Source organism: Panthera pardus, unplaced genomic scaffold, assembly GCF_024362965.1.
Source record: "Panthera pardus isolate Hobbes unplaced genomic scaffold, ASM2436296v1 HiC_scaffold_12, whole genome shotgun sequence".
Classification (NCBI taxonomy): domain Eukaryota; kingdom Metazoa; phylum Chordata; class Mammalia; order Carnivora; family Felidae; genus Panthera; species Panthera pardus.
In genome coordinates, this window is record NW_026526677.1 from 39,904,989 (window position 1) to 39,930,216 (window position 25,228).

Here is a 25,228-nt window from a genome sequence, read left to right on the forward strand (position 1 = left end):
GAGGAAGGGGAAACAGAAGTGACAAGCCAGCGTGGTCCTTCCTCACGCAGCAAACAGCGCACACAAGAGCAGACTCCCTACTCAACAGAGGTCGCCAACGAGGTAAGGGTTAGCTTACACTTATCAGCTCACCAACTCAAAAGCCTGACACTGACTCACTGTGCTCTTTTTAGCCTGCTTCTTTCTGTAGCTTTGTCATATTTACATCCTGAAACCCATAAACCACCACAAGGTCTTCAAGAGACAGAGTATAAATGCAATAGAAAACAAAACAGCAGATCTCTGATATACTCCACAAGGGCAGCAAACCCTCCACTTCGGCAATACCACTAGAACAGATCATTTTACCCACAAAGCAAATACATAGAAAGGAACAGGGTAACGGGAATCATTTGCAGATGAAGGCCAAGAGTTAAACTTGCTCCCCGGTTTGGTGGCCAGCTCCCTCATAGCAGCCTCTGAATGCAGTTTTGTGCTTCAGCCGATTTACCATCATCTGCAGCTATGGTCCTTCCAGGCTGCCCATGAACGGCCCGTCTGTGGACGTCAACCCTGCAATTCCAAGGATAACCAGCACACAAGTGCAAGACACCCTGGCAGCATCACTAACCCGGAAAGCAAAGCCAAGCAGAATGCCTCGATACTCAATCCTGTAAGACTCTGCCCTCTCACTGGTGACGACTGGCATGAAGGCACCTGCTGTCATCCTGTGCCTGTACATATCACCCTGCAGTGTTCATTTCTGCAGGAGATGGAATTCAAAAATTGCCCTTCCCTTTCCACTCCAATTCCAGATGCTACTAGCAATTAGTGGGTCATTATTATATGCCAGGCACACTATTAGCACCGTTCATATACAGGACGTTAATCTATTTTTTTTTTTTTTTTAAGTTCAAAGAGCTGTTAGCAGGTATGGCTATGGAGCAGAGCCTGAATTCTAGACCACTGGTGATGATTAATATAGAACTTGGGAGATTTTGCAAGTAGTATGCAAAATATACCAAGAAACTAGATGTGACGGATCTGAGCAAAGAGCTACATGACAACCCATCAGAAAACACAGGATATCAAAAGTAATTAAGATTATTAATAATGAAAATAATCCTCAACTCTGTTTCCTGCCACAGGCAGCATGTTGGAGGCACGAATTCCACTGGAAGAGGAGAACAAGCTAGACCAGGAAGGTCTCTATTTCAGGATATCCTTGAGCTTTCCAAGGCTATAAGATATCTAATGCACCTGGGAAGAAATAGTGACAATTTTTAACGTGTCATATAATGCTAATCTCCGTTACTATTTCTGTCCTTGTCAAGTATTCAGTCGAGCAAGGTTGCAATTTTTTGGAGGTAAAAATGGTTAAATATTGGCCACTTAATAAAATATAATTTTACCTATATTATTAGGAAGATAGCCTCCTCCTAAAGGTGAAACTTAAGCTGTTGGGTCGCCATAAAAACGGAGCGCTTGAGAGCTATTCGTAAATAAACTATCAGTACATCTTAAACTCAGAATGAAATCTCTGCAAGTCTCTGTGAAAGAGGTCTCACAAGACAGAGTGGGGAAAAATCAATTCAAAAGAAATGCCCCATCCTCAGGCTAACCCTTAAAAGGCCTTCTGTTTTAGTTAGGGCTTCCTCTGTAGGATTCCCACAGAGAACCAGAATAGGCCCCAGGAAAGGCTTTAATTCCGAGTTGGTTTCCCCTCAAAACCTTGCAGAAAAGGTAACTAGTTATCCTTCACAATAGTGAAGAGAATCCTGATCGCATGTTCTCGGTCTTCCTGCTCCTTCAGGGCAAAGTGTGAGAATGAGGGGATTTTGTCACCTGCCCCATCCCCTCCATAGGAAAAGCTCCTGTCCAAATGTCATCTACACGGTATCTGGAGCCATTACTAAGAGGAAGTTTTACCTTCCGAGAGAGGAATTAGGGATTTCATGGGACCAGAGGGGAAGTCTGGATTTCTCAGCTCCTTGGCTATTTTGGGGCAAGGTCCTTGATTTCCCTGAGTCCCAGTTTTCTTTTCAGAAAAATGGGGATAATTATCCCTTTCTTGAAAGCCAAGAAACTAATATTTACACTCAGAAAACACAAAACACTGGGATAAATTCTTTTCCATACATTATTATTTCAGTTCATTTTCACCACTAGATGAGGTAGCTACTATTGCCATTTTCCAGATGGGGAAATGGAGGCACAAGGGGCTTAAGTGCCTTCCTAAAACTGCGGTCATTAAACGGCAGAGTTAGAATTTGAACACTTAATGGAAAGGGATCTAAGAGGCCCTCTACAAACACGGAATATTAACAACCAAATGGCAGGAGCTTTACTATCGCTCTTGACCACTCCAGTCACCTTCCCTACCCTGGGACTCCAGCTGACCAGGAGACCAGGCAGGCAATCAATCCCTTTGAATGAAATCTCATCTTCACATCAAAAGGACGAAGGACACTTCACAGAGGAAGGAGCTGACTTTTCCCATATTCTTTTCTACATGTTTTGCAGGAGACATTTATGTTTTTATACTGATAGAAATCTTTAGGAGCAGAAATTAATACAATATAGCATTTATGAGCATCATTTTGAAGTACAAATGCTCTCCCAACAGGGCTCTTTCAAACCACCATATGCCAGTGCTTAGGATCCCTGAGCAAGTTCATGATACTTGTAAGAACAGGACAATTTGGGGGTCACAAACCTCAAATGTGTGCAGGGGGCAAACAGGTAACAAAGAACAAAAGCTGGTTTTATGACAATAGAGAATGGTGGGGAGTAGGACAAATGCAGCCCATAACCATCTAAAAGGGGCAGCTGCTACCCAGTTTTAGCCAACTTGGGCCTAGGGAGTGCCAACCCAGCACTGGCAGATCTTACCTTTTCTTTAAAAACAAGAAAAAAAGAAAAAGAAAAAGCTAGAAGATCAATTTTTATGAAGTAGATGGATTTTCAACTAATAGCATCTATTTGGTTTTTATTTTTGTTGCAAAAGGCCTTCTCGGGGCACTGGGTGACTCGGTTAAGCGTGCATCTCTTGATTTTGGTTTAGATCATGATCTCACAGTTTGTGGATTTAAGCCCTGTGTTGGGCTGAGCATGGAGCCTGCTTGGGATTGTCTCTGTCCCACCTCTGTTTGTGCTTTCTCTCTCAAAATAATCATTTACAAAATAAATAAAAGGTCTTCTGGGGCCTGACCTCAGATTGGCATCCATCCACCTCCCTTTGCTGAAGTGAGCACACCTACTGACCGGCTCCCAGTATGCAAATGTCATAGGCTAACTGTGCTTTAACAGAATGCAAACAGGAATTCTTTGCTAAGCTCTGCTTCATGGAAAAATTTAAAAACAAAAAGCAAAAAACAAACACATACAAAAACACTCTTTTGACATGATGCTGAAAGAGAAGAACTCCACAAAGACATATGCAGGGAGGTGGATCCAAGCATGAGGCCCAGATGGCTGTTATATAAACCACAGTCTACATGGTTATAAATTACCATCCGATTTCCCTCTCAGCTCAAAAAGATGTGTAGCTATTCTTCCTTCACTTACCCTCATATTTGCTAAGTTCTTCAACCTTACCGAGCACCATGTTTGCCACTCATAGTGCCTCAGTCCTAAGGCTGTGCTGAGAATTTCTTAAGTAAATATTCACAAAGCAACTACCAGTGCCAGGTGATGGGGACAGGTGGACAGATGCAACAGTGCCCTCAAAGAAGTTAATGTCTACTTGGACATTGGCAGTAGAGTACTGCGCTCAAGTACAAAATTGCTTCAATTTTGCAATAGAGGAAACCAAGGGTCACACGGGTTAAGTGAGCTAGAAGAGGTAGTAGAGAATGCACTTGCAGGCTCCAAGACCACAGCCACGTGCACGATTCTGATCTTATCCATGCAGAGCTTACTACAGTGCTCAGACAAGAGGATGTCTACAGCAGCTTAACCTTTCCAAAAAAAGCCAACTGACTGGCTCATTCAAAATATTTACATTTCAATAAACCCTATAGAGATCCTCTTAATTCTTTAAATTTTAAACAACTCTGCAAACTCATTTATGCTTAAATGCATGTTTGCACAGGCAGAGCCCAAAAGAGACATTTTGTACTTGGCTTGAAGACAGCATTGGCAAAGTGTGGTCACCAGGCAAGCAGCATCAGCATCACCCAAGAAGCTTGTTAAAAATGCAAATACTCCAGCTCCACCCCAGAAGTCCTGATTCAGAAACTCTGGGAGTAGGACCCTGTACTGTTTTAACAAGCACTCCAGGTGATTCTCATGCACACTAAGGCTGGAGCAGCACTGCCCTAGGAGGCTTTGCCAAACCAAACACTACTTCCCTTATTGATGAAAATAATCGGCGATAATGGTGTCTTTTCCACACACCTTTATCATGAAGTGAAAATAGAAAACTGTGAGAGATTTGAGAGAATTTCTTAGGACAACTCAAGTTTCTTTACAGCATTTAAAAATACAAAATCCATATTGCATATTTGACGTATTAGAATTTGATGTATAACATCACCCCCACTATCTGGGAAGTTGTTGGACAGTTGGGCCATTATTTGTTGAGCTCACTCATCTAAGAAACACGGGCTGAGCACTTCCAATGCACCTAGCACCATGCCAGGTGCCAAGAATACGCAGATTTTTATTGAACTAAAAGATGAAAAACACTATATGTATTATAAAGTTTTGATGTCATTAAATAACAAAATGTGACAAAGACCTCAAAATTTATTTAAATGTGCTATTAGTTACAAGACAAACGTGCATTAGTTGAAGAACACAATACCTACACATAAGTGTATGTCCACAAAGAGGTCAGGAATACCTGGAGCCCAACTTCTAATTGGCACTTGTGGCTCCCATGACAGCTTAGTGTCTGAAGTGACCCACAACAAGGACGTGCAGTACTGAAAATGAAATGTGGGGCTCTGTTCTCCCCATACTTCCCTACAGTGACCTGATGTAAACTCAGTACAAATGTGGAAAACTCTATTCTGAAGTGTTCTAACAATGGAAGTGACTTCCAGCCAACTCAGAAATCCAAGGAGCTTGCAGTAGCAAAATGAGCCTCTGCTAGCAACCCAAATAGCTTACTGTCCAATATAGCAAGAAATATTTTGGTTGGTTCCCAGAGAGTATTGGTTTCATACTGGTGCTTCAACAGGTGGCCAAAATTTAGTGGCTTCAAGCAGCCTAAAATTATGATTCCAGAGGAAAATCATTCTCGGTGAGCTTGAAAATCAAGGAGTCGGCTGGCTGTATCCATTCTGGAGGTTCTAGGGGAGAATCTATTTCGTCCTCTTTTCTAGCTGCTAGAGGAGACCTTTAGGCCTTGGTTCATAGCCCCTTCTTCTGTCTTCAAAGACAGAATAGCATCTTCCAATCTCTCGTCCCCCACTCTCCCTCTGCGCCCATAGTTAAATGTCCTCGCTCACCTTCTTGCCACCCTCTTAGAAGGATTCTGGTGACCACACCGGGCCTGCCCAGATGATCCAGGATGATTTTCCAGTCTCAAAACCCTTAACTTAATCACACCTGCAAAGTCCCTTTTGTTATGTAACCTAGCATATTCACAGGTTCTGAAGATTAATACGTGGACATCTTTGGGGGTCCACTGTTCACCCTACCGTACTGGGTGCCTACTTGGAGTATGAAAAAACCTTTCAATGCACAATAGTTAGGATATACAGGACCTGTAAGCAGGCAAGGGAACGGACATGAGACGTGCTCTCTCCACGAGCCAGGACAATGCCAGATGATTATCATCCCATCGCTCATCCATCCCTGGCAGCAACCCTAGGGGGCAGCTTCCATCATAACCCCCCTTTCACAGATGAGAAAGGTTCAGATTTAGTAACTTGCCCAGCACACATGCCTTGGGATGGGAGACCCAAGTCTGCCTGATTCCAGTCTTCTTATTCTTCTTCAAACCAAATCTCTTTCCCAAGATGGAAGGCCTCATCTCCAGGCTCCATCTAGACCTACACAAGTGCGAGTACTACAAATGTAATCTTTGTACCTCCGTGTCACATTCCATCTTTTTTCTACTTCAATTTCCTTATATGCAGAATAGACTAACAGTTAAGGAAACAGACTCTAGAGTCAGGCTTCTAGAGTTCAAGCCCCAGCTTGTCACTTATTAGTTATGTGACCTCATGCACACTACTAAATCTCTGTTTCTTTATCTGTGAAGTGAGAATAAAGGTAACTGCTCTCATAGGGTTTTATGGAGCTAAAATCCATCAATGCAGAGGTCTAAGACATTGCCCAGTCATAGGTATATAGGATAGATGTTTGCTATTCTAATCACGTAAGAACACAGAATCCAGGACAAGGGCCATAACCCCAGGCTCTACAGCACAAGTGGAAAAGAAGGAGACGTTCTTTAAAAAATATATATATATTTTTTAATGTTTTTATTTATTTTTGAGACAGAGACAGAGCATGAGCAGGGGAGGGGCAGAGAGAGAGAGGGAGACACAGAATCTGAAGCAGGCTCCAGGCTCGAGCTGTCAGCACAGAGCCCGACACAGGGCTCGAACTCACAAACCGTGAGATCATGACCTGAGCCGAAGTCAGACACTTAACCGACTGAGCCACGCAGGCGCCCCAAGGAGAGGTTCTTTAACATGACTCACACTTAGCTTCTGGCAGAGCGCAGCATCAGGGTCTAAGTTCTCCAAAGCCATTTAGTGGAATGACAAAATCTATTTCCCATTCTAGCAAAATAAAAGGAGTTAAAATATGTAAAGCACTTACCTTTTTTTTTTTTTTTTTTTAATTTCTGGCCATAAGGACACCTAAAAATGCTTACCTCAAGCAACATAAACGAACTTAATAAACTAAAAGTTAACTGCAATGTCCTATGGATAAGCTGAGAAAAAAAAGGAATTGAGAAGGAAAGATACTTCTAGGGTAATGCTGGAAAACTTATAATACCCACATGGCTGCTCAGCCATAGACAAGGATGAAGAGTGGAATGTTACAACCCTTCAGTCACATGGACAAGTCCAGGCCAGCTCCCTTCTTAGTCTTTCCATCCATCCGTCCGTCCGTCCATTTAACGTTTATTAAACGTCTACTAGACGCCAGTCATCTAAGTACATCCTAAGTTAGGATACTCAGGTGAAAGACATGGTATCTCCTTCAAGAAGAAAATTCAACCACAAGGGAGTGTTATGAGAAACGCAGGTACCTGGGGACACCCAAGCCATCAGGCATCTAATAGATCTCAACTCCTTGAGATAACGATTGACCTGAAGGTTAAAGGTTACATGATCCAGGTGGGACAGTCATCAGATCTTCCAGGCAGTCTGGAGAGCATGTGGTAAGTACAAAGACAGGAGCGCACAGTCTTCTGTGGGCACCTCAAGTTCCAGTATGCCTGGGACGTAGAGGATGAGTGGCCGAGTGGCAAGAAACGCTGGTAACTCGACTGTGAAAGATTTTCCATGTGTGCTTCAGAGTACGGAAGGGGAAAGGAGTAGCCGAGGAGGGTTTAAACAGAGGTGTGGGCAGAGAGGCAGAGAGGCAGAGAGGCAGAGAGGCAGAGAGGCAGAGAGGGAGAGAGGCAGAGAGGCAGAGAGGCAGAGAGGCAGAGAGGCAGAGAGGCAGAGAGGCAGAGAGGCAGAGAGGCAGAGAGGCAGAGAGGCAGAGAGGCAGAGAGGCAGAGAGGCAGAGAGGCAGAGAGGGAGAGAGGGAGAGAGGGAGAGAGGGAGAGAGGGAGAGAGGGAGAGAGGGAGAGAGGGAGAGAGGGAGAGAGGGAGAGAGGGAGAGAGGGAGAGAGGGAGAGAGGGAGAGAGGGAGACCTGGAAGTTGCCTCCACATTGAAAGAGACTGCTGGCCAGAACAGTACCACTGAGTGAAGTGGTGGATGCCACCTACTAACCTTGGCCCTGGACTCTTTCCACTTTGCTTTAAATTTTAAGTGGCCTGTAGACTTTTCTTCATTCCTTCTTGGTTCTGTAACATGTGTGTGCCCTTAGGGTGATGTAAAAATAGGCCCGGGGCCCGGGGAAGAGGCAACTCAGCTGCCCAAGGAGCTCAGACACTCCCTAGGCATGTGGCCTGCTTTCTCTCAGCTGTTAGGAGGGCTCAAGGTCACTGGGCCTGGAAACCCGATTCTGTTGCAGATGGCCTTCCCGTGGCCCAGGAAGCTCTGTGGAGAACGCAGCGGGAGGTACCTGGCGCCAGGGCTCCCCAACACCATCTTAACGGGCTGCCTCTCACTAGGGGCCCCTACTCCTTTTTCAGCTCTTATGGATTCATCAACAGGTCAACTCAGGCCCTTTCCAGAAATACTCCAGCTCTTCCCTTCTGCTGATTCTGCTGTATGCACAGGTGAAAAATAAGAGCAGGGATTGGGAGGTGCAGACTATTTTTATTACACCCCTTCTCTGCCACAGAAGTCAACACCATAACTAGACAGACTTGGGTTCAAGCTCCAACTCTGCTTCCTAGGTCAGTAATCTAGAACAACAACAAAAAGACCTTGAAAAGCCTCAGTCCCATGTACGATTTTTTGGGGGGAGGGGAAAAAAAGGAATTCTGCTCATGCAATGGAAGTTTGAAAACTACTGCCCGGTCCTTCTCTGTGTCTATGTGCTAACTCCTACAGTCTTGGGAACTCAGGGCTACCATTTCCATGGAGACCCCTGAAGGACAGGGCGGGGTGCAGAGCTGTGCCCAAAGCAGCAGGGGCACTGAAGTTTGGGTCTGTGGAGCCGTAGGGGACACGCAGGCCAGCCTCTGGGATCTACAATCTGCTCAGGCCATATGCAAAATTCTGGGGTGTGTACAATCTGGGAAGGAGGGAGCCCTAGCTTTCCTCAGATTTCCAGAGGACTCCATGTTTCCAACACATGAACTACAATGCACAAATCATCACCAGAGAAACTACCATGTTCTGAGTGCTGCTCATAGGCGAGGAGCATGAGGGTAAGATCACCTACCTGCAAGGGCTATTGGGAGGATGGAGGGAGAGGACGGCTGGGCAGCACTTAGCAAGGCACCTGGCACAAGGCCGACACTTTACAGGCTCCAGTTGTATTTTATCACGGTGATCAGTATTCTCCATTATCGTCTCTTTTACCACCTCATTAGTACTACAAAAACGTTTTGAGGGACATATTATCAACCCCACTTTATAGAGCAGGAATAGAGCCTTCAAAAAGGTTCACTAGTGAGCTCAAGGCCACAGAATAGCAGAGAAGGAGCTCAAACTTGGCCTGTCTGGTTCCCAAGCCCAGCAGGCCCTCAATCTAGAAGCATTAAGTGAAGAAGGCAGAGCCCTCTCGGACAGCTCAGGAGGAGGCTGTGGGCTGGAAGCCCCCAGATGACCCCGGGCCTGAGATCAGCAGCCAGAGGGGTAAACAGGCCTGGGGCTTTCCGCTGAAAGGGCCAGCAGGCCTTGCTAACTTTCACCTCTCCTAACCGACAAGAGAAAGTCAAGCCATGTAAGATAATGATTAAAACGGAAAACCACTCCCTGTGGCAGCCATTCCAAGGCTCTAAAGTGAGGCCCTGTCTTGGAGTACAGGGTTCAGGTTCGAGGAGGCAGGCAGTGCCCTCGGGCCAGGCTCCAGGCAAGGTTTCTCCTTCCAAACTATGCAGAACTCTGCTGAACTCACGGCTTGAAAGCCAAAAAGATGCCTCTGGGTTGCCATGGCAATGCTCAACAGACAAAACATTTTACCCGGCTCTGACGCACACACACAAACTTATTTAAGGGCCAAATGGATGGACTGGTGGGTGAAAGGGGGTGGGAATGTTTCCACGGCTCCGTCTCCAAGGATGTGGCCCCCACGGTGTCTAGGTCAGCCTGAAACCGGGCAAAGAACTCCTTCAACACAAGCTGAGGCCAGCTTGCTAGGGAAAGGAAGTCCCTGCCGTGCCTGTCTTGTCACAGTCACGGTCTTGTCCTAGGAGGCCTAGGAAAGAGTGACAGTATATGCCGACGGTCCCGGCTCTGCCTCTTCCTGGGCACAGCCTTTCACCACCTGGCACTTCATTCTCTTCACCAGAAAGGGGGGCATGTTGTGCAGGCCCACAGCAGAGTTGGGAGGACAGAATGTGCCCGTAAGTATGAACGGTCTCACAAACCTCACAGCACTGTGCAGATACAAGTTAGTGCTGATAGTAAAATCATGGATGACCATTTCCCACCAGGTAGGGTTCTCACCTCCAGATCCCATGATTGAACTTCCCTCCACAAGGCTGGATGACCATGGGTATTTCCCTTTAAAGAACTTCACTCCAGGGGGCACCTGGGTGGCTCACGTCAGTTAAGCATCTGACTTCAGCTCAGGTCACGATCTCATGGTTCGGTTCGTGCCTGCAAGCCTGCAACGGGCTTGCTGCTGTCAGTGCTCACTTTGGATCCTCTGTCCCCCTGTCTCTCTGCCCCTCCTCTGCTTGCATGCTCCCTCTCAAAAATAAACTTTTTGTTGCTGTGGTTTTTTAAATTTCACTCCAGGACCCAACGGGAATTGCCCTCCCAAAATGCGGTGATCCGGGTAGTGATGATGAATGCGGACCCATCCCAGACCCAAAGACCTCCATGCCCATGGGGTGTGTTGTACTCTGTCTCTTCCGTGCCCCACTCCTCACCTCAGAAGAGGAGTCTCACCAGAGACAGCTTATGGCACTGCAGCAGGATCATCAACAAATGATGATCCTGGACATCCTTTAGTAAAGAGATGCCCCAGGGATGTGAATCTTCTTCCACCTATCACTCCCCCGTGGTGCACCCTCTTACGTTTCAGCCTCCCTCCCGAGAAGTCATTCTTAAACCTCCCCTTGTCCTCAGATGGAACGGGCCCCACTGTGCCGTGCACAGAGGTCTATGGAAACAGCTGCACTGTTATTCTCTGGTCTCCTGGTTCCTTAAGGGCAGGGATCACCTGAGCATTCACTTGGCCCACCCCAGTGCCTGGCATTGGTCGGCACTCTGTGAATGCTGACTGGCAGGCTGCAAGTGACAGTGCCACACCCATCATGTCTGTGCATCAGTGCCCTTGGGATTTTCACATCCATATGCCACAGGCATCTGCTCTCACTTCCCCATCCTCCTGGAAAAGGACATTTGAAGCAGAGCCTGGAGTGCAAGAGTTTGAGACCTGAGCTCCTCAGCAACCTAGTGGGTCAGAAGCAAGGGGGCTGGGCCTCCTACCCACCAAAATCAAAGCTCTTGGCCCAACCCCCAGATTAGCTGATGGACTGAACTTGCCCCTTAAAAACTGGAACAGCATCCATTCCTCCTGCTCTGAAACATCATTGTTTTTCTTTGGCTCCATTACTCAAGGCCCCTGAAGAGTCCCTACTTTCTCAGGGAGTGAGCACATCAGCTCTGCTGATTATTTTCAGTTATCCTCTGAGCAGGTGCACTGCCCAAGTTCTCATCTCTCTGTAGGTCATCTCCCTTCTACCAACATGGTGCTCCCCACATGCTTCCCACTCGGTTTCCTCCAAATCTGTTATCATTGGCTGCCCTAAATAAAGCCTCCTTTGGAGTCTGACCTTCTAGGAATCCAGAAGTGGTGGCTCACCACTGTGCCACATCCCCAAAGGATGCTTCCCATGAGTAGAAATGCATTAACTCTGTATCTGCCCATACGGATGCACGCACGCGTGCGCACACACACACACACACACACAGGGGTCCTCGTAGATGGAACACCACCCATGCTGGTCTAAGGAGCACTTCCTGCGTGCTCTAGGGGAGCTTCTGCCTTAGGCATTTGTCACAGTTCGTGATGTAGGGAAAATGACAATAGCCCTGTTGTCTTTATCATCGTTCTCATTTCCTATAGAACAGAATGACTGCGGTGGTGGTTTTCACATTTTCCTGGACTCACATCCTGTATGAAATATTCTCTGCTTCGTTCACCACCAGACCGTGTCTGCCTCCCTGCCCTTACGCTGGAACTAATTATCACCGACAATTATAGGATTTTATATTCCTATGTTCAAAAAAAAAAAAAAAAAAAAAAAAACAGAAAAAACAGAAAAAAAAAACACAGGCCATAAAAAAACAATACTTTCACAGCTGAAAGAGTTAGAGAAGCCACAAAATTGCATCGGTGCCATGGTAGCATTTATAAATAACATTTTGCATGGAGAGCTAAATTTGCACCACGGAATCTGAGGTGGCAATATTATTTTATAATCTTGAAAGTGGACTTTAATACCTCCCACAGAAGGCGCAGAAAATACAGAAGTGCCAAAGAGAATAAAAGGTTCATTGCCTTCAAATACTAGGTCTACACATGCATCATAATGGGCTGGGACAAATGCATCGGTATCTTTCCCAGGGGAAAGTACTGCCCCTCTTTCGTGCGAAGAGAGGACCTGCATGTGTAAAATGCTTACCCTAAATTAAGTCTTCTATCTTCCACATTTTCCCAATTATTAATATACTAGACAGCTGCAGTAGCTCTAACAAAAATAGCAGCCAAGCTTTTCCAAAAGTCAAAGCGGCCAGGGGAGATCTGCATGGGGACTTTCCTATGTAAGGAGTGGTTGCTCTCTGGAGCAAACCAACAGAAAAAAATCTCCAGTGAAAGGACAAAAAAAAAAAAAAACCAACCCAAAACAAACAGAAAACTTGTTTCAAAACATAAACTGAAAAATGACTCCCATCACACCACACACACTCCTCTTTATAGTAAAAAATAAAGGTCACCGAAAAGGCTGTCTGGCCGACTCATTGGCATTAACAACCCTGAAAGTTAAGAAGTAAAACCAAGGATCGCCAATCACTTTGCTATACTTTGGAATGAGACTATCAAATTGTGTCAACTCAAAGGGAGTAGGGGGAGGTCAGAAAAAACAGATTATGCCTTTTTTCAGTTTTAGATTTCTGAAAGCAAATTAAGGTCCTGAAAAAAAAAAAAAAAAAAAAAAAAAGAAAAAAGTTGCCCTTAAATTGCCACCTTCATATGTCAAGCAGGTAGGACCATCATCTTAACGAACTGATATGTACACAATTCGTGTCAACATTCACATCTGAAAAGCACGATGAAGGGAAAAACCAGGTATTAAGAGCACTGCAATTTAACATGCTCTGACCTCAACAGTGATCATGAATGTTAATTCAAAGATTATGAGGACACATAACAAGAACAGATGTTAAAAGATTCATTTGTTTTTGTTTTTTTAACAGCTCTAATATCAGAGCTTAAGCAGATCACACCAGAGAGAAGATCCCTTGTCAAGGTCACGTTAACAATGGTCTGGATAGTATCGTACACTTCACATTTCCTGCCACCGTTCTGATTTCACACCATTCCAGCCTTTGAAGGCAATCAGATCACATGCCCCCATTTCTGAGCAAGACGCCATGACCTCATCTGTGCCCTAGCACCATATACACCAACAGAAATCGCTGTGTGTCTTTGAGAAAGCAGAACTGAGTCCCAACAGTCCAAATTCTCAACAAGCGTAGGTTTGCACCAGGTCTGCATAATGTGTTTCTACAAGAAAGACAGGGAACGTGAAATGCTGACCTAAGACTCTCTGTAAAAATCATGGCCACTTTTTAGTAAATGCCAACAAATATCCGAGAGAAGCAGAACACGGCTGCTTGGAAATAGCTGTTAAGTTTATTAATATAATCCCTTAGAGTAAAGCTTACAGTGTGGCTGTTTCCAAGACGGTCACTATCATTGAGAGGAAGGGCTACTTCCTTAATATAAACACTCACCAGCCATGTACCACTTACCATTTGTGATCTGTTCTTGGGACAGCCATTGATGTCTTCAATCTTCTCATTGGCTGAAAAAGGAAACACAAGTCAGAAAAATAAACAATCATCCCCAACACCTTGAGTAGTGATGTTCGAACGCTTGAGGCCAACCAAGTCCTAAGGCCCATCCTGGGGTCCGTCCAATCAGCGCAGGCATGTGAAACGCTGAGCCGCTGCTAGCAAGCTTCAGGACTTACTCATCCAGCCACCGTCCTCCAGGGACAGCTGGGGCAAGGTCGTCAGCATCTAAAGCAGAGACAACTGCATTGACGACAGTCTTGGAGCACTGGGACATCACAGAAATGTGTGGAGACTGGGAAACAGAGCTCTGATTATGCTTTCGGCTCTTAGACAGCTACGACCTCCCCACAGAAGATGGGATCGTTCAGAGTGGGTCAGTCCAGCTAGAACTCCACTCCTGGGGACAAAAGGCACAGATGAAGTATCTTACCTCATCCTTTCCTTTTACTTAATTAAAACAAAATTAATTCCAGTGTAGTTAACATACAGCATTATAGTTTCAAGGGTACGATATAGTGATTCAACGGTTCTGTACATGACTCAGTGCTCATCACAACAAGTGCACTCCTTAATCCCCATCCCCCGCCCACCTCCCATCTGATAATCATCAGGTTGTTCTCTGTAGTTGAGTCCATTTTTTGGTTTTGTCTCATTTTTTTCCTTTTGTTTCCTAAGTCCTACCTGAGTGGAATAATGTGGGATTTGTCTTTTTGACTTTTTTCACTTCGCATTATATTCTCTAGCCCATCCATGTCGCAAATGGCAAGATTTCATTCTTTATTTGTCCATCTTTATCCATTCATCTGTCAATAAAGATTTGGGCTGTTTCCATGGTTTGGCTATTGTAAATAATGATGCCATAAACATAAGGGGGCATGTATCCCTTTGAATTAGTGTTTTTGTAGTCTTTGGGTAAATACCCAGTAGTGCTGGATCGTATGGTAATTCTATTTTTATTTTTTTGAAGAACCTCCATCCTGTCTTGCAGTGGGGCTGCACCAGTTTGCATTCCCACCAATAGTGCACAAGGGTTCCTTTTCTCCACATCCTCACCAACACTTGTTTCTGGTGTTGTTGGTTTTAACCATTCTGACAGGTGTGAGGTGATCTCATTGTGGTTTTGATTTGCATTTCCCTGGCGAGTTGAGTACCTTTTCATGTGTCTGTTGGCCGTCTCACCTCATCTTTAACCAGAAATGCTAATATTGCTTAATACAAATAGGATTACTAATAATCCTATTCCCTCTGTGTGGTAGCACACAGAGAAAATAAGAGCACGAGACTTAAAAGGGATGCATCCCAGGCCACATAGTGAGTCCAGGTTAGATCTGAAACACGCTCCTAAAGTCATCATAGCACCTGGCTATTTAGAGAAGTGGGAGAAAGAGGTTGTGTTAAATTAACTGGAAATCGATCCAAGTGACAAGGAAGAAAGGCCCAGATTCCCACAGTGAAGTAAGGAGGAATCCCTATAAGACACAGCCCAAACTATCTATGGTGGGTGCAGGGGGGTTTCAGTTTGCCACAGCAGCACTACATAAAAGCGGCATATGTAGAGGTTGGGGCACTAGCCTTGGGAGGCAAAGATACCTCCACGTTTGAATCTCAGATCTATAGCTTCTTAGCTGTGTGATCTCAGCCATGTCCCTCAACCTCTCTGGGCCACAGGTTCCCCATCTATAGGATGGAGCTAATACTACCTGCTTTAGAGGAGGAGCTATGATAGACTATAGGATGCCAGAAAAATACTTCATGCAGTGCCTAGCACACAGTAAGTATCCTACAAATGGCAGCTATCATTTACCCAATAATACATACCACTTATGTGAAGTATATAAGATATGAATTTCCTTTCTGAGGTCTCCATCTGAGTTAAGCCCACAAACTCAGCTAGGAGTCCACAGTCAAGCACTGAGGTTCTGCTGCCTCTGGGAAGCCCCTGTAAGCTTCCTCCCCAGTCCCCTTAGTCCTTATACTTAGGGTCCCCATCCCTAGAAGAAGAAAGCACATGCAAGTCTCTGTTCTCTCAGCACTGTGTACCTTCCTCTGTTTTGGTCTGAATCATTTAAGGTGTAACTCCTTTTCTGGTCTCTGCCAGCTATGCTGTTGAAAGCCTGGCAGACATACAGATTTTGGTTTTCACATTTGTGTGTTCAGGGCTCAAGAAGTGCTTACAAAATCAAATTTCAAAAACAAACAAACAATCATGTCAGATTTTAATGAATATGATGCCAAAAATCCCCATGAAGAGGAAAGATATTAAAAACTATCTGAAAAGAATAACCAAATTAAAGTGTCCCAAGCTCCAATTTTAGAACTCCTGAATCTAATACATAATACAGCTCAGCATTACCTCAATTGGACTCCCCCCCCACCCCTCTGGTGTTCCCTACGTCAAGAAAGAAGGGAGAAATAAAGCTAGTGTCAAGAAATTGTTTAAGGGAGAAGTGGGGGAGAGGGGAAAATGGGGGATGGGCACTGAGGAGGGCACTTGTTGGAATGAGCACTGGGTGTTGTATGGAAACCAATTTGACAATGAATTTTATTAAAAGAAAAAAGATTGTTTAAAAATCTCATTCCTAGGAGATAGTCTGGTTAGTATACATTCAGCCTAATCTACACCTTCTTTAGAATTTGCTCAGGTTAACAGATATTCCACTCTATGATCTACCTTAGAAGATGTCAATCTTCAGAGATCCAACTCTTTAAGAACACTGGGATAGACATTTTAGGAAGCCTTTTCTACCCGTTTCCCTTACCCCCAAAAGAGGTGCCATAAAGCCTTTAAAAAGCACATGAGAAATGCCCAGTGAATGGGATGACTCATGGGTATCTGTTCTTTAGTTCACCAGAAAATGACAGAATTCCAATCAGTCAGAATAGGTCGCTAGCATGTCAGCTCCAGAAGAACAAGCTTTATCATCTGCTTCCTATTATAACCCCAGAGCTTAAGACCGTGCTGGTCACACAGAAGCCAACTCAAATATTTGTTGAAAGGAGCTAAGGAATGAGTATTCTGAACGCTTCAAAGAATCAAAGTTTTACTGCCTATTCAGAGGCAATGGTCTTTTCACTTGTCAATACAGAGGCACATACTAAAGATGAAAAAAAAAAAAAAAAGATCCTGGACAAATGGCATGCCTTCAAACAAGGGAAATTATGGCAGACCTGCACTCAGACCCTGGGTTTTGATATACAACAATAGAGAATAAATATGTGGCTTCTGAGAATCCAGGCCTCTCAAGGTATCTTCCAATTGGATATTCATGATGGCCAAAGTCATAAGTCATTAGATTCTGATCAATACCCAGTTCAGCATTAGGTCATTAGTGCTCATTCAAGTAAAGGATGGATAACTGCGATCTTAGGAAATCATTTTAAAGATTCTTTATATACCATCTAGATAAAAATGCCAAAGGACTTGGTCTAATTGTTACTCTACTTCCTTTTTGTAGTCTGTCACCTAAACCACAGTCAGGTGCTGCCTGAATTCAAATACTGCAGCTCCTAGGAGCTTAATGCCACTTTACAACATTAGAAATAAACCAATGGAGTGGAGCCTATGGATGACCACTCTAAAGAATATGCAGGAAGAGATCAACTAAATGCCTAAGCCCAAACTCAAAAAGCTTAATAAAAATGCAAAAAAATATCTTGAACCTCCTAGTTTCCAATTTCATGTAATTTAAATATTTCTCCTTTGCTTAAATTCTCAAGAATTTCCATAACTGTCATAAATACTCAGAGCAATAACAGCAGTTCTGATTCTGCCGAAAAGGAAGAAGAACTTGGTTAACTTGTGGTAGGGGGTCTTTGGCTGCAACACAAAAGTAGATAACCAAAGAAGCAAAGGCATTTGTCCCCAAAGTCTTCAACTACGATTCAAACTGGCATCCCTAAGTGCCAGTGCCCATTCATGTATTCTAGCAGGTTCAAGACCTTCTCAATCCATGAATGCGGTAACCTGCCTGCACACAAGGTGACAAGTTATTAATTGGAAAGCTTCAGTGCACTTTTCAAGTAAGGAGAGTGGCATCAGCTCATTGCTTTCCAGCGGACTTCTTTGGAAGGGATGAGAACATTTCATATGCATCCATGCACAGGGCAGCTGGCAGCCTGGCCAACAGGAGAGAGAGAAACTGGCTGCCCAGAAAGGCAGAGGACTTACCCAAAGACACACAACAGTAGCAGGTCATCAATGGAAAGAGGGCACAATCCTAGGTGTTGTCTGAATTTCCTGGTTGTGCTCAGAGGCCACCCAAATGGTGATGGAAAATGGGCTGCTATCAGCTCTCGTCACCTCTGATGGGAAATCTCTTCCCCTATCCTCTGTCCTTGCTTCCTCCTTCTCTCCAATCCTCTTTTGTTCATCCTATTTCCCTCCTTCTCTCTCCTTTCATCCCTGCCTCCCACCCCTTTTCCCCTACCCTCCTTCCACCCCCTTCTGGCATTCTCCCTGAGTGACAGCAATGTAAGCTGGAGGAGGGAGGCCTGTCTCTCCCTCTTGATTCATGCTGTTTATCCTGGCCTCGTAAACCTCTCTAATAACTCATGGCGATGGCACCGTGATGGGCTGGCAGGCAACTGCCGGCTTTGGGCAGCTCATGACTCCAGAAGATAATCACACTAATAAGAGGTTGAACAGAGACCGGACCCTCGGTCACGGAAAGCAGGACACGAAAGGCAGGAGGGAAAGATCCATTTCTGCCTAAAGGGCAGAAGCGATGGTATAAAAGCATGGGCTCCAAATCATCCCACTACCCGAGAAACCCAACTCCTGGGATAGGTAGACGGACTCTAGAATTGATCTATCCAGGGTAGCTGAAGACTCAGGAGCAGTGTCTATGGTTAACACTTCAGGGTTCCCTTCAAGCCACACATCTGATCATAGCACTCCCCGCTGTGAAAAATTAACTCTTCAACCACTAGCCTCGGTGCTAAGGCAGAAGCCCAGAATTCGCTGCCCTGTGCCTGGCAGCCTGCCTGATTTTGCCTCGTTGACCCTTTGGCTCTCTACCCCCCAAGCATCTCTGCACACTCTTCATCTGCCAGGAATGCCCTCCTGACTGCTCCACCTAGCTAACTCCAAGTTTGAGGTCTTGGCTTAAAGGTAAATTCCTCAAGGAACCCTTCCTTGATTCTACCCCCTATACTCTATCATGGGTCAGGTCTCACAGCACCACTGGTCCTCAATCATTATGTATTATACTCCCCGGCCTAGATAGGGGTTGTCCTCTCAAAGGGACCATCTCTCTGCTTGTAAGTTTTGATGGGCCTGCTCTTATTTATCTATCATTTTTCAAATTTGTTTTGAGAGAGAGAGAGAGAGCGCGAGAGCGAGCAAGTGAGCTCATGTGCAACCCATGAGCACAAGCAGGAGAGGGGCATGGGGAAAGGGAGAGACAAAATCCTGAGCAGGCTCCGCACTGTCAATGTGGAGACCGATGTGGGGCTCGAACTCATGAAACGCAAGATCATGACCTGAGCCGAAACCAAGAGCCAGTCAGGTGCCTCTGATGGGCCTTCTTTTCAATGTGTTCTTTTCTCTACTTTGAAGTAACTTCATGCTGACAGAAAAGTCACAGGAATAGTACAGAAAATCCACATATACCATCCATTCTCATCTCCTCCCTCCCTCTCCTCTGTATGTATGTGTGTATTATTTTTCTGAAATCATTTTAGTTTAGACGACATAGATCATGTCCTTTGCTCCTTATACTTAACTAACATCCTTGTTCTTTGCAAATATATACTATCTCATGGTACAATTAGAACATTCCAATTGTGCCAACTGCCTTAAAAATGTCCTTTATAGCATTTTAGTCCCCTAATCAGGATCTAGTAGCACATTTAATTGTCACAGCTGTTAAATCTCCTTTATATTGGAACAATTTCTCAGCCTTTGGCTTTCACAGAAGTGATAGTTTTGAACAATATAGGCCTTTTTTTTTTTTTGGTAATAGAAAGTTCTACAATTGGAGTTTGTCTAAGATTCCTCATGATTAGTTTCAGGCTTTCCATCCCTGACTGGAATTCAACATAAGTGATGTTATGTTCTTCTCAGGGCATCACATCAGCAAGCACAGGACATCCATCTACCCCTTGCCAATGATACAATTTTGATCTCCTGGTCATGACATCTGGATACTCCCCTGTGTGGATACCTTCCCCTTACAACTAATAAGCCATCAGTGGAGAGACACTTTGAGACCACGCAAATAGCTTGACCCTCAAACTTTCTCCTCCAGATGTCAGCATCCATGGATTCTTGCCTTAACTAATCTTTACCATCATGGTTGCAACTTCCTCTATATTTGTTAGTCAGTGTTCTCCAGTACAGTGAAGTCTGGTCTTCTCCCGATAGATGTTTCTGTCAGTACAGATTCCTATCCCTATTATATAGGAATTCCTAGTTTATTTCACAGTTCTAATCCACAACTGTCCTCAATTTTGAGGCTCCTGGCTCAGATTACGGTCATTCTTCATAGCCACAGAGGGTACAACTAGCACTTACAGGGAGATACTACCAAGGAGGGTGGATTTTGACCTAGTCAAAGAAAAGGTTCAGAAGGATTCCAAATCGCCATCAACAGAACTAGCTGATTGGGGAAGTAGTAAGCTGCCCATCACAGGAAGTATTTAACTGTCTGTTGACTGCTCTTTCTAGAAAAAAAACCATGTATCACGTTGGGGCTTTTAGAGATCCCTTCCAAACCTTTGAGTTGAGACCTGCGACAGAATCCTGGAAAGGAAGAGAGCAGGACATCTAGTTTAGAGGCATACTCAGAAGAATACTAACTGCTGACAAGGGAAAACATCCAGCCACCCGTTGGACACAATCCAACCAGGCTTATAGAAGCAGGAGCTGCGATGAGTGAAAGTCTAATCCCTAGTCCTCTTGATTTTTCTTGACCATCATTGCACACCGGCCGCCATGTTAAATGCCAGGAGCCGAAAAAGACCACTCAGACCCAGGCCCAACACAGAAACCAATGGAATGATAGAGGAGAGTCCCTCCAGCTCTGCCTGGGGGAGCTAGGAAAGATAGGGACTTTTCCAGAATGAGTGGGGGCTCATCAGCCAAAACAACTGCAACACCAAAATTCTGTCCAGCACACAACAGACTCCAATTCTGGGAAAATCTTAGACCAACAGAGATACACACGCACATATGTGTATGTTAAATACATACACACATACGTATGTACCTTTTTACATTTTATTTTAAAGGACACGTGTGGGAGAAGGCATGGACTTCAAAGTAAAGAGTACAATTGGTCAATAGTTCAGCATCCTGGTCAGAAAACGCTACTCCCCTCCTGCACCAAGAGATGGGTATTCACAAGACCCTCAAAGATTAAATGCTCTGAACTGGCTGATAAACAATCTAGAGTAGTCACGTAGAACTCCTATGTGTACCTACCTTTTCAGCTCCTCACTTTCTGGGTCTCTGTCCTCTACACACAGAGGACAGGGTGTAAGCCCAGTAAAGTCCAGGGCAGAGACAGAGGTGCTAATGCCTGCCTTACTCATAGAGTCCCCAGCACAACCGAGCCTCGCTTGGAGGGGCGAGGGAAAGCAACCTGGGGGCCTCACATGCAGCCACCCGCTGGGACTAACTAGAGGCCCTGGAACTGGTCCAGTGGCTTAGGCCTAGAAAGGTCACTGTCTAGGCGAATTCATATCATCTCAATACATTCAGGGAAGCCTCCCCATGAGCAAGGATAAAAACTGTGCTGGCAGACATTTCCGTAGCACCATACTTCGTCAATTCTGGACACCCGTGCTACCGTTCACCTCTTCTGAGCCCTGACAGACCTAACGCATCTATCATGCACACTCTAACACGGATACCAAAGCCTTGTCATCCTCGTACTCCTACCTTTCTAGAGGGCGGTTACCAGGAACACTGGTTTCCAAACATGTTTCATGTTCGATACTTACCTTGCACTTCCTAAGACTGCTACAAAAATCAGGCCATGCCTATTTTAAAGATAGAGAAACAGGCAGCGGAGGAAAAGGGCTCTGAGGGCCCATGGTTGGAAGCAAGGAAGCTGGGATGAGAGTGAGGCCTCTTGCTTTCACCCTTTCCCCTTTATCTCTTGCTCCCAGGGCTGGAAGCAGAGAAGGTCCTGGCAGAAATCCTGCACCGCCCCAAGATTCAGCCACAGTCGTGCTGCTAACGTATCGAATGGGACACGGCTGATGTGGAGGTCAAAACTCCGCTCAAGTGCAAGTCCTCTCTTCTCTGAGGACCTCACCAAGAAGATGCTGCTCTTTCTTCCAAGGTTACAGGCCTTGCACACTTGTCTCTTTATTCCTAGCTTGGAGCACAATGCTGGCACACAGTCAGGACTCCAGAAATAGTTACTAACGCCAAGTGAAGGGAGGTAGATTCTTGTACGGGGTTCCATGTCTCTAGATTGAGAGGGGAGATATAGGATATAGCAGAACAAGGAACAGAAGCTTTAGAAGCAAAATAACCCAGGTTAGAATCCCCTTGCAGACTAGTTGGGTAATATTGAGCTGAGACTCAGTGAGCCTCAGTTTTTGCAACTGTAAAATGGGGTGAATCTCGCCTACTTTGTAGGGATGTTGAGGAAACGGAAAGAAATTTGTCAAAGACTAGCATGAGTGATGAAGAGTGCGAGGAAGAAAAAAATAGGTTCCAGTCCAAGATGGCCACAGAGGAAGGGGGAAGGGGAGGGGGTGGAAAAGGCAAAATGGGTGAAAGGGAGTGGGAGATACAGGCCTCCAGTTACAGAATGAATGAGTCATGGGGATAAAAGGCACAGCATAGAGAACATAATCAATAATATAATTGCATTGTATGGGGACAGATCGTAGCTACACCTGCAGTGAGTATAACATAACAATGGAGTTGAGTCACTATGTTGTACACCTGAAATGCACGTGACATTCGGGGTCAACAATTCTCAGAAAAGCTTGTGGGGGAAAAAGCGTGGGAGGAGAAAGAGATGAAAAGGAAGAAGTGTAGTGGACAGACTTCTAGAGGACCCCCAACTCTCCTCCCACTCAGCTTCAAGCCCTTGTACCGTCCCCTCGCATCCAGTAGGACAGGACCTGCGATTTGCTTTTAACAAAATATGGCAAAGGACATGGGATGTCACTCCTACGATCATGTTACATCGTAGATGACAAATTGCTAGCCAACTTGCTCTAGAAACTTTCTCCCTTTCTGGTGTTGAAAAAAATGAAAGCAACCACACTGGCGGCAGGAGGGGGTGGGCACCTGGGTGGCTCAGTTGGTTAAGCAACTGACTTCAGCTCAGATCATGATCTTATGGTTTTTGAGTGCAAGCCTCACATTGGGCTCTCTACTGTCAGCTCAGAGCCCACTTCAGATCCTCTGCCTCCCTGTCTCTCTGCTCCTCCCCTGCTCACTCACACGTGTGTGCTCTCTCAAAAATATACACAGACATTAAATAAAAAAACAACCACACTAAGAGATGCACGTGGCAAGGAGCCGAGAGGGATTTCTGAGAGCTAAGACTTCCAGCCAACAGTAAGAAATCAAGACTTGCCTCCTATAACTGCAAGGAAGTGAATCCTGCCAACACTGAGTGAACCTGGTCCCCTCCCCAGTCAAGCCTCCATGTGAGGACCCAGCCCAGGCCTACATCTTGACTGCAGCCTTGCAGAGGCACCGGCCAAGCCATGCTTGCATTCTGACCCCCAGAAACCACGAGACGATACGTACATGCAAAATGTGTGGCCATGTGTTCCATGGCAAGAGGCAGCTAACACAAGGGGGGGAAGACAGAGAAGGGGAACCAGGCTCAAGCTCATCTTAAGAAACCCATCTTAGGACATCAGGGACCCTTGTATCTGAGTGGCAGCAGTTCTCCAAAAGTCATCAGCCAAGGCCAGCTTGCCTATGTTTTTAGGTACAATCTCCACAGATGTGAGCAGGGCTACAACTATTAAAGGCCACTTTTCTCACACTGGAACGATAAGCAACTCTTCCAAAACAACACATGCCCAAGGGGCTGGGGCTTCTGTCCTTATGCCTTTTCCCTGGGCATGAGGCAGCCACAGAAGCTGCCAGCGACAACAATCAGCCTAATGTCATCTAATTGACCTCCTGCCTCCTGAGTCTGAGCTCTCAAGCAGGGATGCAGGGGGCACTTCCCTTAAGTCTTAAGGCTTGAGGCAGAGCTGCGCCCAGCCTGTGCCTGCCTTCCCAGGGAGAGCCCTGTCTCCCAAGCATGTGGCCCCAGCTCCCTTCCCCCAGTATTAAAACCAAAACCAAGCTTCTGCAAAATTCAATCCTTTGATTTCTCAGTCCCAATTAAAGTTGGCAGGACTAAACCAGTCGAGTAGTGCATTTTTTTGTTTTTGGTATTTACCAAATATTTGGAAATATTTATTTCCAACATAACCCATTAAAAAAAAATGCCATCAGAGGGGGGAATGGAGAGCCAGACAGATCAGGGGCAAGAAAGGGACAGAGAGCCCTCCCCAAACCACGAGCACTTCCCTCCAGCCCTTCTCAGAGCATCAAGGGGGTCCTCTTATTGGAAAAAGCAAGCTGGCACCCACGACCCCCAAGCACAAAACAGAATCGAATAAATGGTCAACCCACGTGGCAGAAACACTGTATTCTCCTGAGATTTCAGTGTGCCATGCCCCTTGCCCAGCTCAACAACCCCTTCTAGGTCTCCACCGTAACTCCTCAATCCCCGACGTAAAACCCACTCTTACCCACAACCTGGATAATCTGAGCCAGGAGGACGCCGTCTGTCACATCTTGCTGGAGGTCCTTGATGAGACGTTTGTGGCCCGACTTGGCTAAATAATGATTGGCCCAGTCCGTGTAGATCTGCAAAAACAAAAACAAAAACCAAAGAGGCAACTTTAGGAACCCGCTCAGATCCTATCCCGTGTCAGAGGCAGCTGCTGGGGCCTGCGCAGCAGCCAGGGTCCCACCAGCTCGCTACCCTGGGCCAGCCGGTGCCATTAACATGCAGAGCCTCGTGCTGAGGGCCATTCAACTACCCATAGCCGGGCTTTCGCCTATTGAGAGCTCTGCCATCAAGAGGCAGGGAAAAGCTAAAGAAAGCTTCAAAGCATGCAAAGGCCTGAATGGGATGGGGACACAGAACTCAACAGTCTGCTCCAGACGGCTTTGAGAGGCAGTGCCTCTAAAGGCAAGAGAAGCCTCCCCCGCCCCACCGCCATCACCCCCCTTCCCCCCGCCCCTGCCCATCTTTTTCTCTTTATTGAGAAAACGTATGGGGAGGTTACCACCCAACAGGCATCTTTTAATGGGCCATTTCAGGGTAAGGAGGGCTATTGAGTTAGCAGAGCTCTCAGGAGCCTGGGTCCCTTGTAAAGAAGCCAAGTACACAAACACAGAGCCCCTCAATTACTCGTGTGTGAGTGGTGTTATTTACGGCCTCACGATCGCCTCGAATGTAATCAGTTTCATTTAAAAGCCCA

At 45.6% G+C, this 25,228-nt stretch overlaps 1 protein-coding gene across 13 annotated transcripts in view; it reads right to left on the reverse strand.

Moving 5' to 3' along the window:
* The window catches only part of NAV2 (neuron navigator 2), a 496,240-nt gene that overhangs the window by 244,168 nt on the left and 226,844 nt on the right, over positions 1-25,228 (reverse strand). For all 13 annotated transcript variants that reach the window (XR_008421181.1, XM_053899896.1, XM_053899894.1 and 10 more), the window contains exons 2-3: positions 24,491-24,608; positions 13,721-13,773 (exon numbers count right to left, since the gene is read on the reverse strand). Coding sequence is in view for 12 of the 13 variants with exons in the window: in XM_053899896.1 (XP_053755871.1) it covers positions 13,721-13,773; positions 24,491-24,608 (171 nt within the window). In the remaining variant the exon portion in view is untranslated. The remainder of the gene's footprint in view (positions 1-13,720; positions 13,774-24,490; positions 24,609-25,228) is intronic.